The sequence below is a fragment of the Excalfactoria chinensis genome, chromosome 15, assembly GCF_039878825.1.
Source record: "Excalfactoria chinensis isolate bCotChi1 chromosome 15, bCotChi1.hap2, whole genome shotgun sequence".
Classification (NCBI taxonomy): Eukaryota; Metazoa; Chordata; class Aves; order Galliformes; family Phasianidae; genus Excalfactoria; species Excalfactoria chinensis.
In genome coordinates, this window is record NC_092839.1 from 10,022,211 (window position 1) to 10,041,499 (window position 19,289).

Sequence of the window (19,289 nt, forward strand, 5' to 3'; positions counted from 1 at the left end):
ATCTATATCTATACCGAGAGATGCAGGGCTCTGCTAGCACCGGGCTGTGGGGATGGAGATGTGACGGCCGCCCCTGCACAGGGCCCAGGGAAGGGCCAGGTCAGGGGCTCGAGCTCTTCTCAATTCAGCTTCTTAAAAGTTTTCAGGGAAAAGAAATCACGGACTTTTCTGAACTCGTTTCACTGCAGATTTGAGCTTCCACTCCAAGTGCAGCCTGCTAAGAGTTGCCCTCTCCCGGCAGCGCTGTGGCTGCTCTGTGCCCCGCACACAGCGCTGCTCCCCTGCCCTCGCACAGAACGGCTCCGTCCCCTCTTCCTCTGCAGAGCTCCTCTACTCCTCCAGTTCCAGGCCAAAGCTATATGAGGCTGCTTAGATAGCAAAGAAGTGGTTTGTGGGCTTTTATTTGGGCTTTTCTTGGCTTGCTTCCTTTTTGTTGGAGTTTCTTTTTTTGGCTTTAAGACTCCTTGGACACACTCCCGGACCAAACCCAAGCCCCAGCTGTACCTCTGTGCCTGCCCGTACCCTGCTCCTATACCTGCACTGCTCCCAAAGTGCCTCCTTCTCTCCAGCAGCAGCCCCCGCCGCAGGCAGCGCTCTGCCATGGCAGCTCAGCAATCTGCACAGGTGCACTGGGGCTGTCGCAGACCGCTGCGATGGATGGACAGATGATAGATGGCAGAGAGAGCCAGTCGGGTTTAGCTCAGGGCTCAGTTCTGCCCCTGCACCACCGCACACAGCTTCTGTGCTGTTTGCAGCCTCCCAAAATGGCATGAAGCACTCGGGCAAGGAGGAGGTGCACACCCACCTGCCCGCTCATCTCACTACGCCGTGCTCGCTCGGCCTGCAATGCTTCCAGCTGCTCCCTGCCTCTGCACAAGGTGCTTTGCTCCATGCAGTCTCCCTCTGCCCTCAGCCCAGCTTTTCCCAGCAGCCTCAGCCTGCTCCTATACGGAGCAGATAGCAGCAAGAACGTGACCTCAGCAACAGCACCAGGGCAGGGTAAAACCCTTCCTTGGGCAGCAGGGATGGAGTGAGGCCAGGCTGGGGCACGCTGCTCTGCGGGCAGGTTGGCTCCATCGCTTCCCAGCAGCACCAAGCAGTGCCGTGGTCACCTCCACGGCCCCGGCTCCTCCAGGGAGCAGAAAGGCAAAAAAGCATCCCCCCGTCCTCACCCTGCAGCAGGAGCAGGGCACAGCTGTGGGCACAGCCGCCTCCATTCCCCTGCCAGGCAGCACCGGGCTGCAGCAGGACAGGCGCTGGCTTCCCCGGCGAGATGACTCTCGCCTTTGGTCTGGAGAGGGCCAGTTGTAGCAGACAGCACTGCATGATAGTTTACAAACCCAGCCCTGCACGTTTGGCCTCTGTGAGTGTTCAGTTTCCCCAAGGAGCATCCTCCCGCCGGTCGCCGCTGGTGAAGGCCGTGTCCTCCTGCAGCACAAACACGAGCTCCCGGCTGCCCCATGGGCTGCAGCTTCAGCTCTGGGGGGTCCCACATCCCCAAACTGGGGTGTGTGTGTGTGTGTGAGCACAGTGAGGTGTTGGGGGGATGGTCAGGCCCCTCTCAGGACTGCAGGTGGGGAAAGGCAGAAGGAGCGGCAGGTCTGAAGGTTGCTGGTTACACCACTTTCCGTGCTACATGTGCAATATATTTGTTATGAATGTGATCACCGGGTCAGTTCATCCAATAATCTTTTAATCACCGTAGCTTAGATGTTCCGCGTCCATCCAAGTGACTTTTATTCAAGTGCAATACTTCAATAGACACGTAGTGACCGAGTACGCTTCGTTTTAGGACTATCTGTGTGCAGAGCAATGCAATTCAGTTTAGAACCTTGTAAATAAAGCAGGTCGCAAGCAAACAAAAAGAGAGGAGAAAAAACAAACAAACAACAGCAACAGGAAAAAAAATCGAACAAAAAGAGAAAAAAAACAAAAACAATATAAAAAAAAATTAGGTTTGCATTTAATTTCTGTGAGCGTTTCAGTATCGTGCTTTAGGCCGCCTCAGTGCAGACCCCGTGTTCTCTGTGCAGATATTAATGGAGGAGTGGCTCCTCAGCTGTTGAATGCTCCCTGTTAATGCTTTACTGCTTTACCTGTATTCATTTTTCTAGACTCCTGTCTGCACAAAATGCAATAAATGATTTTATTACACCCTTCACTACTCGCATGGGAAGCTCTCATTAGCTCGCAGGGCCTTACCGTGCGCTTGGCCTCCTGTTTCACTAAGCGGCTCTGAGCGCTGGCTGCAGCACAACATGCAGCTCCTGCTGCTCCCTGCGTGGCTGGCGACTGCCCAGCACCTTCATTTGGCAGAGCTCGCTGCAGGAACTCCCCCCACCCTGGAGGGTGACAGCAGCTCCTGATTCAGCATCGCTTTGTACACACGGTGCTGGGCCCGGTGCGTCCATGAGGATGCTGAAGTGACTGGTCTTAAAACAGAGCTTGGTGGTGCCCCAGCAGGGGCTGCCAGCCTGATGTGACCCTCTGAGCTCAACGTGTCAGATAGTCCCAGATGAGGGCACAGCAAGGTTTGCATGCTTTATCCCCTCTGCATCCAGCACCGGGCAAGGCCTGAAGCACTTAACCTGGAAGAGAGTAACAGCAAGCACAGCAAAAGAAGCAGAGCAGTGCAGCACCACAGCCCAGCAGCATTCAGACTGCTCTAAGCACGTAAATAAAATGCAACAAAATGTTTTTCCTGCCTTTTTATTAAAAAGTAACGTCCTTTCGTTAACAGCACAGAGAGAAAAAAATGCTACAACACAAACCACCTTGGACAAGAAAATCCTCTGCTCCAAGAACGTTGCTTTCTTAGCATCCTTTGGTTCTGCAGGAAGCCTACAGACCCCAGGAAGGCTGTGCAAGAAGGACCGCATGGTTCGAGAAGTTCCGGTATCAAAGTACGTTACTGGTTAAAAACATGGTGAACTATCACTGCCCGATCCACTCCACTGCCCGCTGCAGTGCTGACAGAACACACAGAACTCTAGTATTGCGTGTTGGTGCTGCCTCCCATCCGAGGTGCACAAAACACCAACCGAGATGAAGCTTTGGAGAGCAGACAGTGACCACCTGGGAAGTGGCTGCAGACAGGGCCAGCAGCACATCAGCGTGGCTGTGGCTGAGCTGCTGGGCAACATAACCAGCTGTCCCAAAGCAAGATTATAAGGAAAGGAAATTAGTACGTGAAATTTAATAGACTGATCTCAAAACGGGCTGCTTGGCTGCAGGATTGATTTTGTTTTGTCAATAGACCATTGAAGATCTCTGCCTTGGCTGGAAGATCTTCCGTTTCAGATCCACCATCGCAGTCAGAACAAAACTGTCAGCTCCCACATGCCAGGCAAGGTGAGGTGCTTTGGCCAGCCTCGCTGTGCCAGGACAGGACAGCCCAGCTGCAGAACTACACAGCACTGTCCTGGCTTACAGAACAGCAGTTCAGCTCTTAGTGCTACCACTGCACTTCCCTCTGAAACCAGCTTACATGGCATTGAAAGGAAAAGAAATAAAAGCAACAAAGAAACGCAAAGAAACAGCTCCCGTTCTAAACGCCCGCAGCTCCAGGAAGGCCCAGTCAGGGTGCTGCTCTTTAAAGTTCTGCATTATTTTCCCCCAGACGGGCCCAAAACTATACTAAGACCAGAATGCACCACAACGTGAAGGTGCATCCATTGACAGGAGAGAGAAGTATGTAGGGCTGTCATTGTAGCAACTCCTGGGCTTGGACAGAACAAGTGAATGCCCAAAGTGGCTCTCTGCATATCCTGCCACTGAGAAAACAGAAGAGACTTCTCCAAACACTGCTATCCAGACCAAGGTGAGGAAGGGCAGCACTAGTAACACTCAGCAGCAATGCCACTGGGAGTACACTCTCAACAAAGTGGAGAGGACATGCATATCCAGGGGCATTTGTCCCACGTCAAGGACAGGAGACTCTTTAAACAGCTAGAAATATGGAATGACAAAGGGTGGGGGAAAGGGTTTGACAGCTCAGCTTTAATAGTGTCGCTGGTAGGAACCCATAGGTTGCTGGGTAGAGGACCCTGCTCGCCCCTGGGCCACTGTTTGACTCACTAGGTGGGAGAGTGCAGGACCACTCTGGATAAGGGTGTCCAAGGCTTTCTGTACACTGGGGTTGTCAAAGTTGATACCAGACGATACCGGCCTTTGGGCAGGTACACTGCCAGGCGCAGGGAGACGATTCTGGTGCTGACCATAAAGTGACTGAGCTGGTGGAGGAGCTCCAGGTCTTGGACCTGCATTTCTTGAAGGGCCTTGGAGAGAAGGAAGCTGCGTGTTTGGAGTTTGCAATCTCTGCTGAGCCTGGTTTAAATTTCCAGCACTCATCTGTGCTGATCGGGCCTGATTGCTGGTCATGTTAGTGAAGTTCTGACTCGGAGTGCCACCCGATGTGCCCACTGTGGGTGCAGAACTGCTGTTTGCCACAGCTGCTGCTGCCGCTCCGCTGTTGAAGAGACTGAGGATTTTTGCCTGGAGCTCCTGCTGAGGATTAGCAGAGGATGCTGGAACAGAAGGAGCAGAAACCAGAGGCTGTGAACCCTGATGAGTCTGAGAGCTTGGAAGATTGGACTGACTGCCCAGAGACGGTGTGGAAGGTGCTCCCAGAGATGGTCTCGACATGGGTGCTGGGGAAGAAAAGAAAGGGAGTTAAAGCTCCACAGATGACATCCTTGAAGAGGCACCTAAAGGAAACTAGAGCTACCGAGGACACAGGAAATAGCCACCCTCTAATCAGAAACACTGCACAGCTCTGGGGAACCCAAACCACTTGACAGAACTGTTGCCCTCTGAGTAGCTGCCAAACCAGTTAGGGAGCACTGCGGTTTCCCTGAGAGAATCCCATATAAAACTTCTGTCACATGAAAGATCAGAATAGTCTCAGGACTCCTGGAGACACATCCGCCTCCATAACAAAAGGCAGCCTGTAAGAATGTTACGACAGTAGGACTCCTCTGTAACCCCAGTATTGATGTCCTGTCCCAGACCAGAGAACCCACAGAAGCACACGACTACAAGTGTCATTCAGGGCTGAGACACTTACCCTGCAGAGAATCAGTGCTCCCCCTCAGTAACCTTTCCTTCCGGTCTCTCAAGTAATTAATTACTTTATCAGTCTCCTCAGCAGTTAAATAGCGATTGTCTGCCAGAAGGTTCAAGAGAGTCTGAATGCCCGGAGGGTGGGGGTGGCCCCCTCTGGCCCCCTCCTCCACAGGGGGCGGGCGCTCTCTCTCCTGCAGAACAGCCTCATCTGCCATCTTGGCAGCCTGCCGGGCGATCTCCTCACGCTCCTTCTCCCGTGACTCTGTTTTGTAGCGCTCATAATTCCTGGCCACCAACACCATGGCGTCAGCTTGGGGCATGTTGCGGTGTTCTGCACAAGGAAAAGAAACACCATAAGTAAAACAAAGCAGCGTTAGCTGGAGGTGCCTTCCCTCACTCACACCAGCGGATCTCATTCAGCAGGCAGGCACCTCCAGGGATTGTAAGCACAGATGCAGGAAGCTCCCTTGGCACACAGCAAGAGTTCCATTTCCTAAGCCAACAAAAGTCTCACTGCTATCACCCAGCAAGGCCAACCCTTCCTTCTACACCTGAGGGCTCTGAGAAGGTTTAGTACCAGCCTAGAAAGGCCCTTCGTGCCTCTCATCCAAATAAAAAGAGAAACAGCTCCCTCTATCTTTCACACAAATTCTCTGTGCTCTGAGAAGAGACACTTCCAGCCGTTCAGCTGGATGAGCCTTCGGACAGGCTCCACAACTGCACTCTCAAGGCACATCTCCAGTTCCCAGAGCAGCACAGTCATGGCGATATGTTATCAAGTTCAAGTGTAGCACATTCAATCCCTAGAAAAGATCTGTGCATGAATCAATTGCCAGAGTTCTTACCAGATGTGATGCACTGCTCGCTCCACTGAAGGAGAAACTTTGGCAGGGAAACAGATGCTGAACTAAAGGAGTCAAGGACTAAAACAAAAGGCAGTAGAAAGCCCACTGTAAGCATGCTTGAGCTGCATGTCTGCTGGAATTGAGAGAAACAGCCCACCACAGCTGCAACAGATGTTAAAAGAAACGGGGCTTCTTCAATCAGTAAGCAAACAAAAAGCAATGAGTGTGCATTCAAGTGTTCTCTACCCCGAGATGAATCCAACAAAAAACTACTTGAGAATACAATAAAGAAGAAGTAGCCTTTGAAAGCTTCACTGCAGCCAAAAATCTACCTCCGTGAACAATGCATGAACAGGTTTATGAGCATAGCAAATGACTGGCTCTCCTGCAAAACCCTCTGACAAGATTCTCTCCTGGCAGAAATTAAACAGTCCTTTTGACAAGGGACAAATAAGGTATTACAGAATTTTGCAAAGAATAACACTCACATTTATGTCATGCCATCAAGTCATTAATAGATCTGTAAGTCACAGCACAGAAGGAGAACTAGTAGAGGATAATTCTTCTAGAGCGGTACTTAGTGCAGTTCAGAGTGACCCACAAGCCCATGCAATCTACTAAGACCTCAGTACCTTGTGGGGTGCCAAACATGATGTTAACAGTGCAAGAACGGTGAACTTGATGCTGCTGAGTGATGACAATGGCAAACGGAGATCCTCCTCTGCTCACGTCGTCCAGGGCTTGTGTCAGTGACATCTCTGTGTTGAGGAAGATCAGGTCCACCACCATGCCCAGGTCCCGCACCTTCCGCCCCACTGACTCTGCATACTCCCTACCACAAAGCAAAGCCAGCAGAGTTTAACAAGTTAGAAACATACAGAAACAAACCCTTGCACATTCATGGGCTGCATCTCAAATTCATTTTTCCTTCACTCATTCTCACTACTTTTCAATACATCCATTTGTAGACAGACATCAGACTGGTGCCAACACTACAGCACTCCTTGCACTGTACCAGGTGCAGGAATAACCCCTTGCTCCCAGCACAGTGCTTGCTCTCCAACCCACAGACATGCCAGCATCTTTTACACAAGTCTATTTGACTCCTAAAATTGCTTTCAGCCCTCACATTGCAAAAGCAAGCACACGTTTCTACTGGCACAGCCTGCATTTTTATTTCTACATTAACAATTTCACAATTTAATGCAATAAAAAGGTCTGAGCGTTCAGACTGCTGCATGAGATTTTCCTTGTTAATTATATACACGCTTTTGATACAATTCATGACTACTGTCAGCAATGATTTTATGTGCCTTGCACGTTGTATTAATAGTATTGAGTGGTATCTGACTTAGTAAACTAGATCAGATAACCACTGACTGAATGGAGTTAAAGCAGTCAAATTTTAGCTCCTTTCAATCCAACAGGAGCTCTGAAATGGACAACCCTGCGACTCCACATCAACAACATCTCTGTGCTATCTGCAGATTGGCACATGTTAATGAGTTCTGTTATTCATGGGTTGAATGATAAAAGTACAGGCAGCCATAGCTTGTCATGACAGTAGGGTTATATGAAGAGTATGTAAAGTTTTGGGAGAAGACGTGCCATTAGCTGACGAGAAGGTAAGTAAAGTGCAAGATATAACGATATTTCTCCTCCTCTTCAACCACTCAGCATCCCCAGAACAGCAATAGAAAACCACACAAAAATGAGGTTTACTGAAGGCTCTGAAGTCACTCTTCTCAAAGGAATCTGTAAGAGCTCCAAGGCATGACTAAGCGTAACTCCATCATCTACCACCACTCAACAGCAAAAGTGGTCTTAACTACTTTCTTACTTTGTCTGTTTGTTCACCACTATCACAGAACAATCCACAGGTCTCTCAGCATCAAAACGCCTCTTGATTTCCTCATAGTACTGACGGTACAGCTCCTCTCGGCGGCGCTCCTCTCGCTTCAGACGGTCTGAAACCAGGCCACAGACAGACAGAACAAACAATGCACTTTGGATCTGCTCGGAGCAGTGAGGTGCATACAGCTGTGCTCAGTCTCCAAGCCACCTAGTGGCACAGAAGGCAATGTGCTGTGGATATATCCTTAGCACTGCAGACATCGGCACCCTCCCAGAGGAGAATGTGGATCTGCCCATTAAGACATCATTCCCCCAGGTACTAACCATCTGAATTCACAGGTGCTCTGTCAAAATGCTCTTTGTAACGGTCATAGTAAGAGTCGTCCTTCCGACGATAGTAATCATCCATGCGGAGGTAACGGTCGTAAGGCTCATCTCGTCTGCAACATTGACAGAAGCAGCAATGGTTCCCATGCTCCAATGTAATCTCAGGCAAAGACTTTTATCAGTGTATCACATGCAAATCTTCCTCAAATTTCATTTCTGAGACACCCAGCTGTTTCCCTTAAGACACAAACAACCCTCAACCAGAGCGACTTTCCTACATTGAAGGACTAGCACCACTCAAACTGATATAACCACAAGGCAAGAATGCCATAAAACCACGTGGGCAAATAGCATCCTGAGGTATTACCTGTACAAAGGGTCCCGAGGGTCTCTCATATCCCGTGGATCCCTCATGTCCCGCGGATCCCTCATGTCTCTTGGATTCCTCATGTCCCGTGGATCCCTGTATCGATCATACAGCGGCTCCCGTGGGTCACGAAAATCTCTAGTATCACGAGGGTCCCGCAAGTCCCTTGGATCTCTGATATCCCGGGGGTCACGAAGGTCTCGCAGGTCCCGGGGGTCTCTGTGGTCTCTGGCATCACGAAAGTCTCTGGCTCGAATCTCTCGAGTGTCTCTGGAATCTCGCCCGTTTCTACCATCCCTGCCATCTCTGGGGTCTCTCCGTGGGCTCCCCCGAAGAGGGGAGCGATCGCGTCTGTTATCGCGGCCATCCCCATAGGCATATGGCTCTCTGAGGAAAACACCAGGGAAACTCTGTTAGACCGCTGACAACGCAGTTTACCCCCAGATCTCTTACCTGAGATACCAAAGTGAACCTTTTCTCAGCAACCGAATCCTCCCTCCGATCCCATAACAAGAACTGCCCCAAAACACATTTCTCAAAGCAAACACGTTTGGAGAAGAAGTTTCTTAATTACAACATTTATCTCAGTTAAACGACTCCAAGAAAGCTCCCTACTGGAGCATCACTAAAACTGTACAACACCTGTGGAAGGAGTGAACAAGCACTTCTGAAACCACCACTTCAAGGCCTCTGGCCTCCACCGTCAGCTATGGATCATCTATCAGACGTGTACTTGCAAATTCCTTGAGAAAATGTAAGGTGCTGTATCCTACTACCCAGAAATATGGACCAGCTAGGAGCATTCAAGGGATCCGTTAAATTCACAAGTCACTGCCAGCAGAACACCTGAAATAATTTGTTACTGGCACATGATTCAGAAAGAGCTGGCTGGGAGCAATGACACAGAGGCTCGCGTTGTGGTTGGTTCTGTGCTGTGAGCAGAAACACTGAGCTAACGACGTGTCCCATCAGGGAACGGGCAGATCCTGTAGAAAGTCAGTCTTATGATGCCCCTTGTTAAAAGGGTATCAAACCCAATCAACACCACATCGCCATCGAGAGCAGGATTCTCTGTCACATCTGAATGATTCACCTCATTCAGACTTTGCTCCACGCCGTCTTCAGAGGAGAGACCGATGTTCCAGGCTTCATCTTTTCCACAGGGGCAGGTTTTTCTCCAGGCCATAATTTGTTTTCCATAGAAAACACAACTTTTACTGTAGCCTAAACCAAACCTAACAAAATCTTGCAAAGAGACTAAGATTCACATGCTTGAAATGTTCTTTCCCCATGATACCGGCAACCATAGGGAAAGGGGGGAAAAAAAAGCACTGTTTTGTAAATAGAAAGTCTTCTATCAGACTCATTTAGTTCATGAAAGGTAAGCAGAATATAAATCCACTTCCACTACAGTGTATTGACTCTGTAGCCAGTTGGAGAAGACAGCAGGAGCAACAAGTCAGATGCACTCACACTTCAGTATGAGGTAGAGCAGACAGTAGTGAGGATGTGCAGAGCCAAGTGCAGACTTTGGTGGCTTATACACCCAGCTGTTGTGGGAGGTACACAGGATTGTTGTCGTTCTGCATTTCATACACAAAACAAATAGAGGGACACACTACCATAATGCCGCCGAAAGCACATACAGCTTTTTCCCCTTATAGAAACACTGTGCTCATTAAAAAGCAAGTGCATTCTCCTTCACTCTCTTGGGCACACAAAGCCGCTTTTTGTTTGAGATCTGTACAAAACCACAGCCCACAGGAGATGCTCGTTGCCTTCCCCTACCCCCTCCTCCCCCATCCTGCAATGAGTGACAGCAGCAGCTCAGGGAAAACATGGGATTTGCTCCGATGGATACTGAGTATCTGACCTTTCTGTAGTTGCAAGACTATGTAGCAAAACAGCCAGATGCAGTGTAATTGTTTTGCAATACGACATTTATTCCATCTGGGGCGGGGGTGACCAGAAGAGGCCACATTATCTGCAGAGACAAAGATTCACAACGAACAGTGCACAACTGCAGCATAACTACAGACGTGGCAGTGGGTTGGGTCCCTCTGCTTTCTGACCTGCTGCCAGCAGAGGCATGAAGGCACAGCAGCCTCCTGCCTCCACCACTGCAGCCCAACTCCTGCAGCGCCCACACCGCTGCCTGGGCCTGTGGCAGGGCTCAGAACCCCACACCCCAGCAGCTGCTGTTTACACACCTGCAGCGCGGTCCAGAGTCCGGTCTCTGCTGCCTTGCTGACAACTCAATGCCTGCATCCTTATCATCGTCTGTGACTCTGCTGCTGCTTGGAACCAAGTGCCAGCAGTATGGGAAGGCCATGGCATCCACAGCACCAGCTGAGTCCTGTGCCTGTGGCAATGCACCTACATCTTTGGCAGCCATGGTGGCAGTCCAGTCCCAGTGCTCATGTGCCTTCAGTGCTCCTTAGGGGCACAGACTCGTGTGTGTGCAGGATCACACAGATCCCGATGCCCACAGCACTGGTGCCTGCCACGCATCCTCTGCAACATGGCCTGAGGTCCAACAGCTGTGGCACTGGCACCTACTTCTCACACTTGCAGCACTACCTGGGTACCTCTGTCATCATAAACCAAGGCCAAAGGTCTGCCACCAGCACCTGTGGCATTCTTGGGGTTTTCATGCAACTACCAAGCACATCCGACAGTGCCCAGGCCCATGGCTTGCTGCATCCTTAACTTAACACCTGGCCTCGTGCACGAAGCATTTCCTGGGCCTGCTGTCCATTCACTTGGCCCTGTGCAGGAGAAATGCAGCATGTACAAAATATCAAGGAGTGCAGATGCTCTGAGTTTTGGTGGTAGATGTTTTGCCAGTCACACTTTCTTCCCCATTTGTTGTTGCTTTTTCTTTTTTTCCCCAATCAGGTCAAGGGAGTAGAACACACTGGGCACGTGAGAGCTTGATTGTTTTCAAATCCAGACGTAACACTCCTTTGGGTGCAAAGCTTTATAGTATAACTGGAGAAAATGCACACCTTATACCAAATGGTGAGCAGAGCACGTCTTCAAGCACTCCCTGGAAGTGCTACCGAAAGGAAAAGGAAGTCTTCATCCACATGCCTGTGCGTGAGCTGTGTTCCCATGCAGGGGTAGGTAGCAGGCAGAAGCACACCTCTGGGTGTAACTGCAGAGACAAGGGCTGGTTCTGCACTGACAATGAAATATACACACAGCTGGGCAGTGTAATACAGAGACACGTGCACTGCCTTGTGCTTCACCTGCATGCACTTCTCCAGTCTCATTTCAATACTGGAAGCCTTTGGTAACAGAAGAGGCAAGATCCTGAAGTTCTCTTCATTGAGAAGACCACAGCCCCTCAGCCATCTCTACATGGCACATACATGTGCCTCACATCCTGAAGCTTGAGTCAGGAGTAAATACCAAGTTCTTCCTCACAAGTCTCTTACGACCTGTGCTGCAAAACGTAACACTTAGTTGTAGTGACAGCAGCAAGCATGAGGTTTCCCTCGTGCCTCCTGAGGTGTCAGCGCCAGAAGGGCTCTTAGAGGTGGAGCAGCCACATCCCAATTGTCTCACTCGAGTGCTTCCATTTGAGTGGGGAGGTGGCAGTAGGGAAGAGAGACAGACATTTAGCACAGGCAGCTGGGCTCATGCCCCAGAAGCCTGACCTTCCTAGCATAACTCACTGCTTCCAGGTACTTTACCTTCGTGCCGGACTGGACCTTGATGAAGCCTTATTCATATTTCTTCTTTCCGCTGCTTTATTAATATCTGTAAAGAATAATCAACCCATCTGTTCAATGCTATGGAACAAAAAAAAGATCATCAGCACAATTCAAATGAAAGCAACTTAAGCTTAACAACATCCAGATGGTGCAAGAAAATTCATTCAGCAGAGAGACATCGTCACTTTGAGAGTTTTCTTTTATTAAGTTTAGATAGTACAATGCAATGAGATTTTCATGGATTTCTCTGATTTCAAAATAGGGCGGACAGCTCAGGTGAACTTCTAACGCTTTATGTTCAGGTCTACATCCAGACTCTTCATTCCATAAGAGGACCTCTTTCTTCTGCAGTCTATGAGCGAACAGATTACAACTCATGGACTCTAGGAGAAAAAGCAGAGTCTGAAGACCTCTGAGAAAGGAAGCTAGTGCCCAACAGTCTTAAGCTCACAGCCAGAGCTGCTCAACAGAGCATGCTGCTACCCCTGTAGGTAGTAATGCAAGGGCTCTCAAATGCCACATGCAACTGCCTTCTGAGGGACTGCTGCAGCATTACATTGCACGGCGTCCTGCAGGAGGAAGCAGGATGCAAGGAGCCTGAAGCACGAGCTCCTCAAGAAGTCAACACAGTGCACTCAGAGCACCACTGTTACTGAGATGCAGAGAGAAGCAACAGATCAGAAACTTGAAAACTGGTTGGCTTCTGAGCATCTCCACGAAAAATGCCATGAAGTGAAATACAAAAGAGAGCTGAAGAAACAGCGTTCTGTCCTTAAACCAAACTGAACCAGTGGGAGCCAATACCACCACACTGAAGAAACAGCCCTCTGCAACAGCTGAGTGAAGATGGAATAATACACTAGAGGGGGGCAGGGACAAACAGAAATGATTCCAAGTGTATCTTCAGAGAACTTTTGAAAGAAAAAAGCAAACCTAGATCCTCACAATGACAACTTTAAATTAGGTTTGTATTGTGGTTTTAAACTTCGTTGCCTTGCGAGAACTTTAAAACTAGCGACACATGCCAGACAGCGCCTCATAGACAGACTGAGTTTTAATGCTGGCTGCAACTTCCCAAACTATCCTTCAGTACTTCCAAGAGGGATCACTTCATTGTTATTTATTCTGGTTGGTCCCATCAGAAGGACAGAGGTACAAACGCCATCGGAACGCCGGGCACTCACAGCAGGACAGCACTCACAGGGCTGGAAGCACAACAGGCTGCCACCACAACCTGAACAGTCACATACCCCCACACAGCTCTACGCACTGGAGATACGGAAACGCTTTCAAGCACTTACGGATCTTTCAGCATAATCCAACAAGAGAAACTCTCAAAGCCTTTCACTTGGTGCTATCAGCCACCGGATCTAACAGTTACACTGCATACATAAAGACACTATCTCCCTTGTATTTATTTTTCACTTCACATTTGACTTAAGGGAAAAGTATCCTTGTATTTAAGTAAGACACTACCTGCATTTTCAGTTTAGGGTTTTTATTTTTCCTGTTTAAAAATCATCAAACCCTACTGTGATTTTTCCCACCCGATACCAGAAATAATTCTTTAATTTGGAAGATATTTAGATCTGGATAAAATATTTTCACAGGAGACAAAAACAGCTCTGACAGGGATCCTTCCCTTACACAGTGATTTCATAACATTTTATTTCATGCCAACAGTGTTTACAGATTAAGAACTTGATCTCTGACAAAACTTCTAAGAGGAAAAAAAGGGAAAATGTTGCATCTTGCAGGAGCTGGAGGTGACAGAGCTGCTGCAATCCTACAGCACAGCCCTGTGAACAAACACAGGTGCCAAGGTTCTTCAACTGCACTCCTACCTCAAGTCAAGCTGCGCATTGACCTAGAGTTCATCGTTTGGCAAAGCAACCAATTCTGACCAAAGAATCTCCACAGCACAGAAACCACCAAAGATCCAATAAATCAGTCCAATTATCATTTATTTTGCAGTTAGAAAAAAAACTCTTTATTTCCATTTATGGACTCATCGTATCTACATCTATTAGACCGCAACTTGCTTATCTCCAGGTCTGCCTGGAACACAGATCACATCACCCTGAGCCTCTCTCTAGGGCACGTTCTTCACAGTCTTTAACCTTCAGACTCTTCTGAGGCTTCTCCAATCTAGCATTTTCCCTCTGAACAAGGCGGACCAGAACACAGCCTTCCAGCAGCAAAATCCCCCACGTACCAACCCCCCTCCCCCCCCCCCAAATCCCAGACCTCTGTGGTAGAGGGAAGGATGACAAAGGCACTCTTGCTGGGTGCAGATCTTCACATTTGCCTTTATTAAAAGCTCAGTTCTGCCTACATTCAGCTTCGGAAGAAATCCACATCATTTCACCATCAGTGACTCAAGCTCCATTATTTTATTCCCTCTTTTAAACCATGAAAATGTGTTTTCTTTCCAAGACACTTACAAAAACACAGCATGGCCAGGAACCAACTCTTCCAAAACACTACTCAAAACACTGAGCAATTTCATCCGTGCTGCACCAAAATTCATTTCAACTCCATTTAATGCTACGTTGCTTTTAATTGCGCTAGCTTCTTAATCAAACCAAACATCTTACAAAAGTACTTTACATCAACACTGCTACTTTAACCCAGCAAACTCACACTACAGGAATATGAGTTTGACAGACTTGGATTGGGGCCATTCTCTCACTTGGCACTGAGTAAGAAGGGATCACACCCCACTTACTGCTGGCAGGCTGGCTATCCTCAGCACTCCATCAGGCCCCAGAACTTCCCCAAATAGCCAAAGCTTGGAGGAAAACATCAAGAGCTTCAAGAGGTCACTGAATCTCAGATGTCAGATTTCATCTTTTTGGAGGACCAGTTTTAGTAGCTGCCATTTTTAATCTTTTTTTCTTTTAAGCTTGCTACTGAAGCGGAAACTGTATGAAAAACACCTGACTTCAAAAAGAGCACCAAGAAACAGTAAGTGCAGACATGGTGGTCTTTCCTAAGACTATCTCCAAATAATTACGTATCAGCATTTGAAACTGTTGCAGCTGTTCCTGTAACAACTTTTGGACTGCACAGCACCAGCCCTGATGCCTCCCTGTAGCCTTCTCCCCTCCCTGTAGCCTTCTCCCCTCCCTGTCCATTGGCCACCACCTCCACCTTAAGGCTTAGTGCTGGTTACTTCCTCTGCTTCCTATTTACTGCTTTAATTCCTCCCTGCATCAGTTTTTCTTTAAGTTATCATGGAAATGACGTTTCTCTTGCATTTAACAGATCAGGCTCAGGCTTCCAACCACTCATTTCTGTTTCAGTTTGTTCCCAGCAGATTCAGAAGGGTTACTTTCATCTTTCTGAAAAGGCCTTTTAAAAGCGCCTTGTATTTAATAGGGCTACTCAGATTATTCCCCACATGCAAGAAAATCCAAGTTAAGTGTGTTTATCTAACAGGCCACTGAATTCTGTGACCAGTTCCTCCGAATCCATCAAGATGCAGCCCAGAAATGGTTTACAAACCAATTTTAGCACTAAGCAGGTGAAGTTTCAACCAACACTTCCCAGGGCTTACATGTTGATCAATGATGGATCCCTTCAAATGCTAACAACAAATTCAGAGCAGGACCCGGCTACAGACGAACCACACAGCACTTAACAGCAAATAACTCAGAAAGAAAATACATACCTGGTAAAAGTGACTTTAGACTAATGCCAGGCAAGTTTCACATAATGATCTTTCCAGAGAGCTTTTGAAGTAAAGCCCCCTCTCTACCACAACGCATGCTAAGGTAGGAGAGCAGGGATCAATTTTCCTTACCTAATCTATACCCTTTATAAAGGCGGCCCTTCTCACCGTCCAGAGCGGCCTGGACATCTTCTAGACGGTCATACTGCACGAACCCATAGCCATGGTACATGCTGAGGGCTGGAAAAGTTAACAGCAGGGCAAGACCAGTTACAAGAACAGGACAGCAAGGATCCCACACCCAGGCCTCACATCACCCCAGCAGTTGGAACAAGCAAAGGGGCTGTGCCTAGAAAAGTCTAGGCAGGTTTTATGGGAAATCCAAATCTACCCGGATCAAAACACAGAGCTTAAGGACTCTGAAATTTATTTCTTAAACAGTTCCACAAAAACTGATCAACTTCCTTCTGACAAGGCAGTGACCAAAAAGAGCAGCCCACAAAGTGACCAAGACTTGATTAAGAGACTACGCAGTCACTTGAAAGAGCGGATTTGCTTGCTATAACATCACACCGCAGCCCCCAAAGATAAAGCATGCTTGTATAAACGCACTGGGTTTCAGCTGTACTCAAAGAATTACTTTTTCAGAAAGTGCAGGCAGATAAAGTTATCATTAAAAGGTCACTTTTGAGGGAAAGCATTAGTCACTCCTCTCATCAGCAGCAAGCAGCATTTGACAAGCACGACAGTTATATTGCTGACTGAATTCCCAGCCACGGAGAGCCATAAGATAAAATACTAACCCCTGATTTTGCCATATTTTGAAAATATCTCTTCCATTTCTTCACGAGTCATGTGGTCTGTGGGCAAATTGCCGACAAAAAGTCTTCTCTCTAAATCCTGAGGGTTGGTGCTGTTAGTGAAGTCGCTCTGTTTGATGCTATTGCTCTTGCGTCCTCGGGCCATTTTGCTTTCGTTCCAAATCCAACTCTTCGCAAAAAAGAGAAATGGCCACGCATATCATTTCAATCCATGACATTAAAATTAAACTGGAACAAGATTAAACTTAACAGCTTTGCAGACTAGAAGCCAACCGGGTCTGTTTTGACGCAAGCTTTGCTCCAGAGAAACCTTAACACAACTGACACAGAAGGCGGGCAAAGAACGTGCACTGCAGCATTTGGGGTGAGCTTTCTGTAATACCGAGAGGTAGGAAGCCTAATCTATTTCATGGATGTGTTTTAGTGATTTATCTCCAAGCTAAAATAGAATTCAAACTCATTTCTCACTGAAGGAAACGCAGCTTTCTGATACACCCGTTGTCTTATCTTTTTTCTCCTGTTCACTGGTAAGAAGTGCTGAGGTTTAAGCGGTATGTTAATAAGCAGAAAGGAAACGCTCATCTCAACATTGCACAACAGGATCCAATTATTTCTCGATGGGCTTTAAATGAGATGTCACAGAGTACTATTAAATGTGCTTAAGTGACCACACTTGGATCTCATTCCCATAGGGGAAAAGCAGTTTCTCATTCATTCTGCTTCTGAGCAGCCCCCCCACCACACCACCTCCCACTGAAGGCGGGTCCACAGCTGGGAACATCACCACCCCTACAGCCAGCTGGAGCATTCAGCAACACCCACTGCACCGACAGCTCCAGCACACCGCTGGGAAGGAAACAAACCCACCCACAACGGCCAGACCGAACCCAGTCACCCAAACAAAGGAACCACCCCCCCCAGGATTCACCATTAAAAGATGAACCTGCAAGGTATGAAAACTATTCGAAGAGTGAAGTGCAATCCCTTCATTGCAGAAACACTTGATAGGAAGGAACTCGAGTTAAAACCATAAAATACTGTGAAGCTGAGTAAATCAATAGAGACTTCTGGTATCTGCCATGAGATGCCTCCAACCAACACAGCCCCTAACGACAACCTGCATTCACTGCAATCGAAAAGCATTACCTACATCAACGTGCCAAACACCTGAGAGCATAAGATGGTTTCACAAGAGTCTTTCTACCACGCTTCAGTTGGCGTGAGAAATGAGCATGTTCAGGATGTGAGGCATACCGTTCTGATGATGATTTTTTGTTTTTATTTTAAAAGACCATTCAATTTCCATTTGTATCACTTGTCCTTCCCATAACCCTGCAGAACAGGAAGGCGGAGATCATCACCCACTGCAACGCTTTGTTTCAATACGAACTGAACTTCTAGAACAGGAAGGGAGCAGAAACACCTCCAAAACCAATAGGAAACGTCGGTGCTTACACACCTTATTCACTTCAGTCCTCCTCTAAGTTTGCTTCCCTGCTACACACACAGCTTTACGCACTCCATAAGAGCAGCAGCTCCCACCCCATCTCTCTTTACACAGCCATTAGATCTGGATCCTACAGTCACAGCTGGGGGGGCAGAAACCTAATGCTCCCCAAGGTCGGGAGGGAAGCACAGCGCAGGGAGCAGCCCGGCTGTGCCGGTCAGGACAGGATGGGGGGACACAGGTGGGCACTGCCCAGGATGGGCTCAAGGCCCCGACAGCACAGTAGGGCCGCACAGACACCCACAGCGCCCCACCTGCGGCGGGCACGTTTATTTCGTGCATAGGAACTCTCAAGCAACACTCCCGTCCTTTTCCTCGAGGTGGGGATGGCAGGAACCCCCCCCCTCAATGTCCGGCCGCTCCCTTCCCAAGCAAAGCGCCCCGCGGACCCACGCCGAGGTAACGCACAGCAGTCGGGGCCAACCGCCGCAGGGCCCGCTCGGAGACAGCAGCACTGCACGGGGCCCTGCGGCTCGCTCACTCCATACGGACCAGACCCAAACAACGAAACCCCCACCGGCGGGGAACGGGCGGCGCCCGGAACCCGAACCGCACCGCGAGGGCTGCGAACCGCCCGGCCCGGCCCTTCCCAGGCGGCCGCGGGGCCGCTCCGGAGCCTCCGGTGCCGCCCGCCGCCTTCCCGCGACCCCGGGAAGGCCGGAGCTCCGCGCTCCGTTACGCTTCCTTACGCTCCGGTAACGCTTCCTTACGCTCCGGTAACGCTTCCTTACGCTCCGGTAACGCTTCCTTACGCTCCGGTAACGCTTCCTTACGCTCCGGTAACGCTTCCTTACGCTCCGGTAACGCTTCCTTGCGGCCCGCCGCGCACTTACCGCCGGGCCCGCTCCGCCTCAGGCCGCCGCCCGCCAGGACAAAGGCGCCAACCGCCGCTGCCGCACGGCGCCGCCGCAAAGCGCGGAGGTGAGAGCCGCCGGAAGGGCGCGGACTCGCGCTTTACGGCGCGGCGCGACGCGATGACGTAACGCGCGCCGCCATGGCTGCCCACGAGCGAGGCCGAGCTCCCAGCGTGCCCCGCCGCAAAGCACTGTGGGGTTTGTAGTCCGGCGGGGCGCGGCCGCGGGGTGGCGCTGTCCAGGTCCCCGCCGCGCTCC

The 19,289-nt window shown here is 49.2% G+C and overlaps 1 protein-coding gene across 2 annotated transcripts; it reads right to left on the reverse strand.

The window, feature by feature from the left end:
• Positions 1-1,715: 1,715 nt before the first annotated feature.
• Positions 1,716-19,135, reverse strand: NCOA5 (nuclear receptor coactivator 5). 2 transcript variants are annotated; one of them, XM_072350320.1, is made up of 10 exons: positions 19,011-19,135; positions 16,653-16,839; positions 15,982-16,089; positions 12,156-12,222; positions 8,458-8,844; positions 8,088-8,203; positions 7,750-7,876; positions 6,542-6,741; positions 5,066-5,395; positions 2,701-4,649 (listed from the first exon to the last, which is right to left on the reverse strand). In XM_072350320.1, the coding sequence occupies exons 2-10, from the start codon at positions 16,813-16,815 to the stop codon at positions 4,000-4,002; spliced, it is 2,148 nt and encodes a 715-aa protein (XP_072206421.1). In that variant the 5' UTR covers positions 16,816-16,839; positions 19,011-19,135; the 3' UTR covers positions 2,701-3,999. The 2 variants fall into 2 exon arrangements, with proteins under 2 accessions (XP_072206422.1, XP_072206421.1); XM_072350321.1 differs by lacking the exons at positions 15,982-16,089; positions 16,653-16,839 and having other exon boundaries at positions 1,716-4,649; positions 19,011-19,101.
• Positions 19,136-19,289: the final 154 nt, after the last annotated feature.

Bases quoted from the DNA above. Each gene is read 5' to 3' on its own strand.
- NCOA5 (XM_072350320.1), bottom strand. From the start codon at position 16,815: ATGGCCCGAGGACGCAAGAGCAATAGCATCAAACAGAGCGACTTCACT. The intron at 6,742-7,749 runs GTAAGAAAGTAG...GCTTTGTGGTAG, and splicing joins GTGGTGAACAAACAGACAAA to GGAGTATGCAGAGTCAGTGG. The intron at 5,396-6,541 runs GTACTGAGGTCT...TTCCTTGTGCAG, and splicing joins CATGTTTGGCACCCCACAAG to AACACCGCAACATGCCCCAA.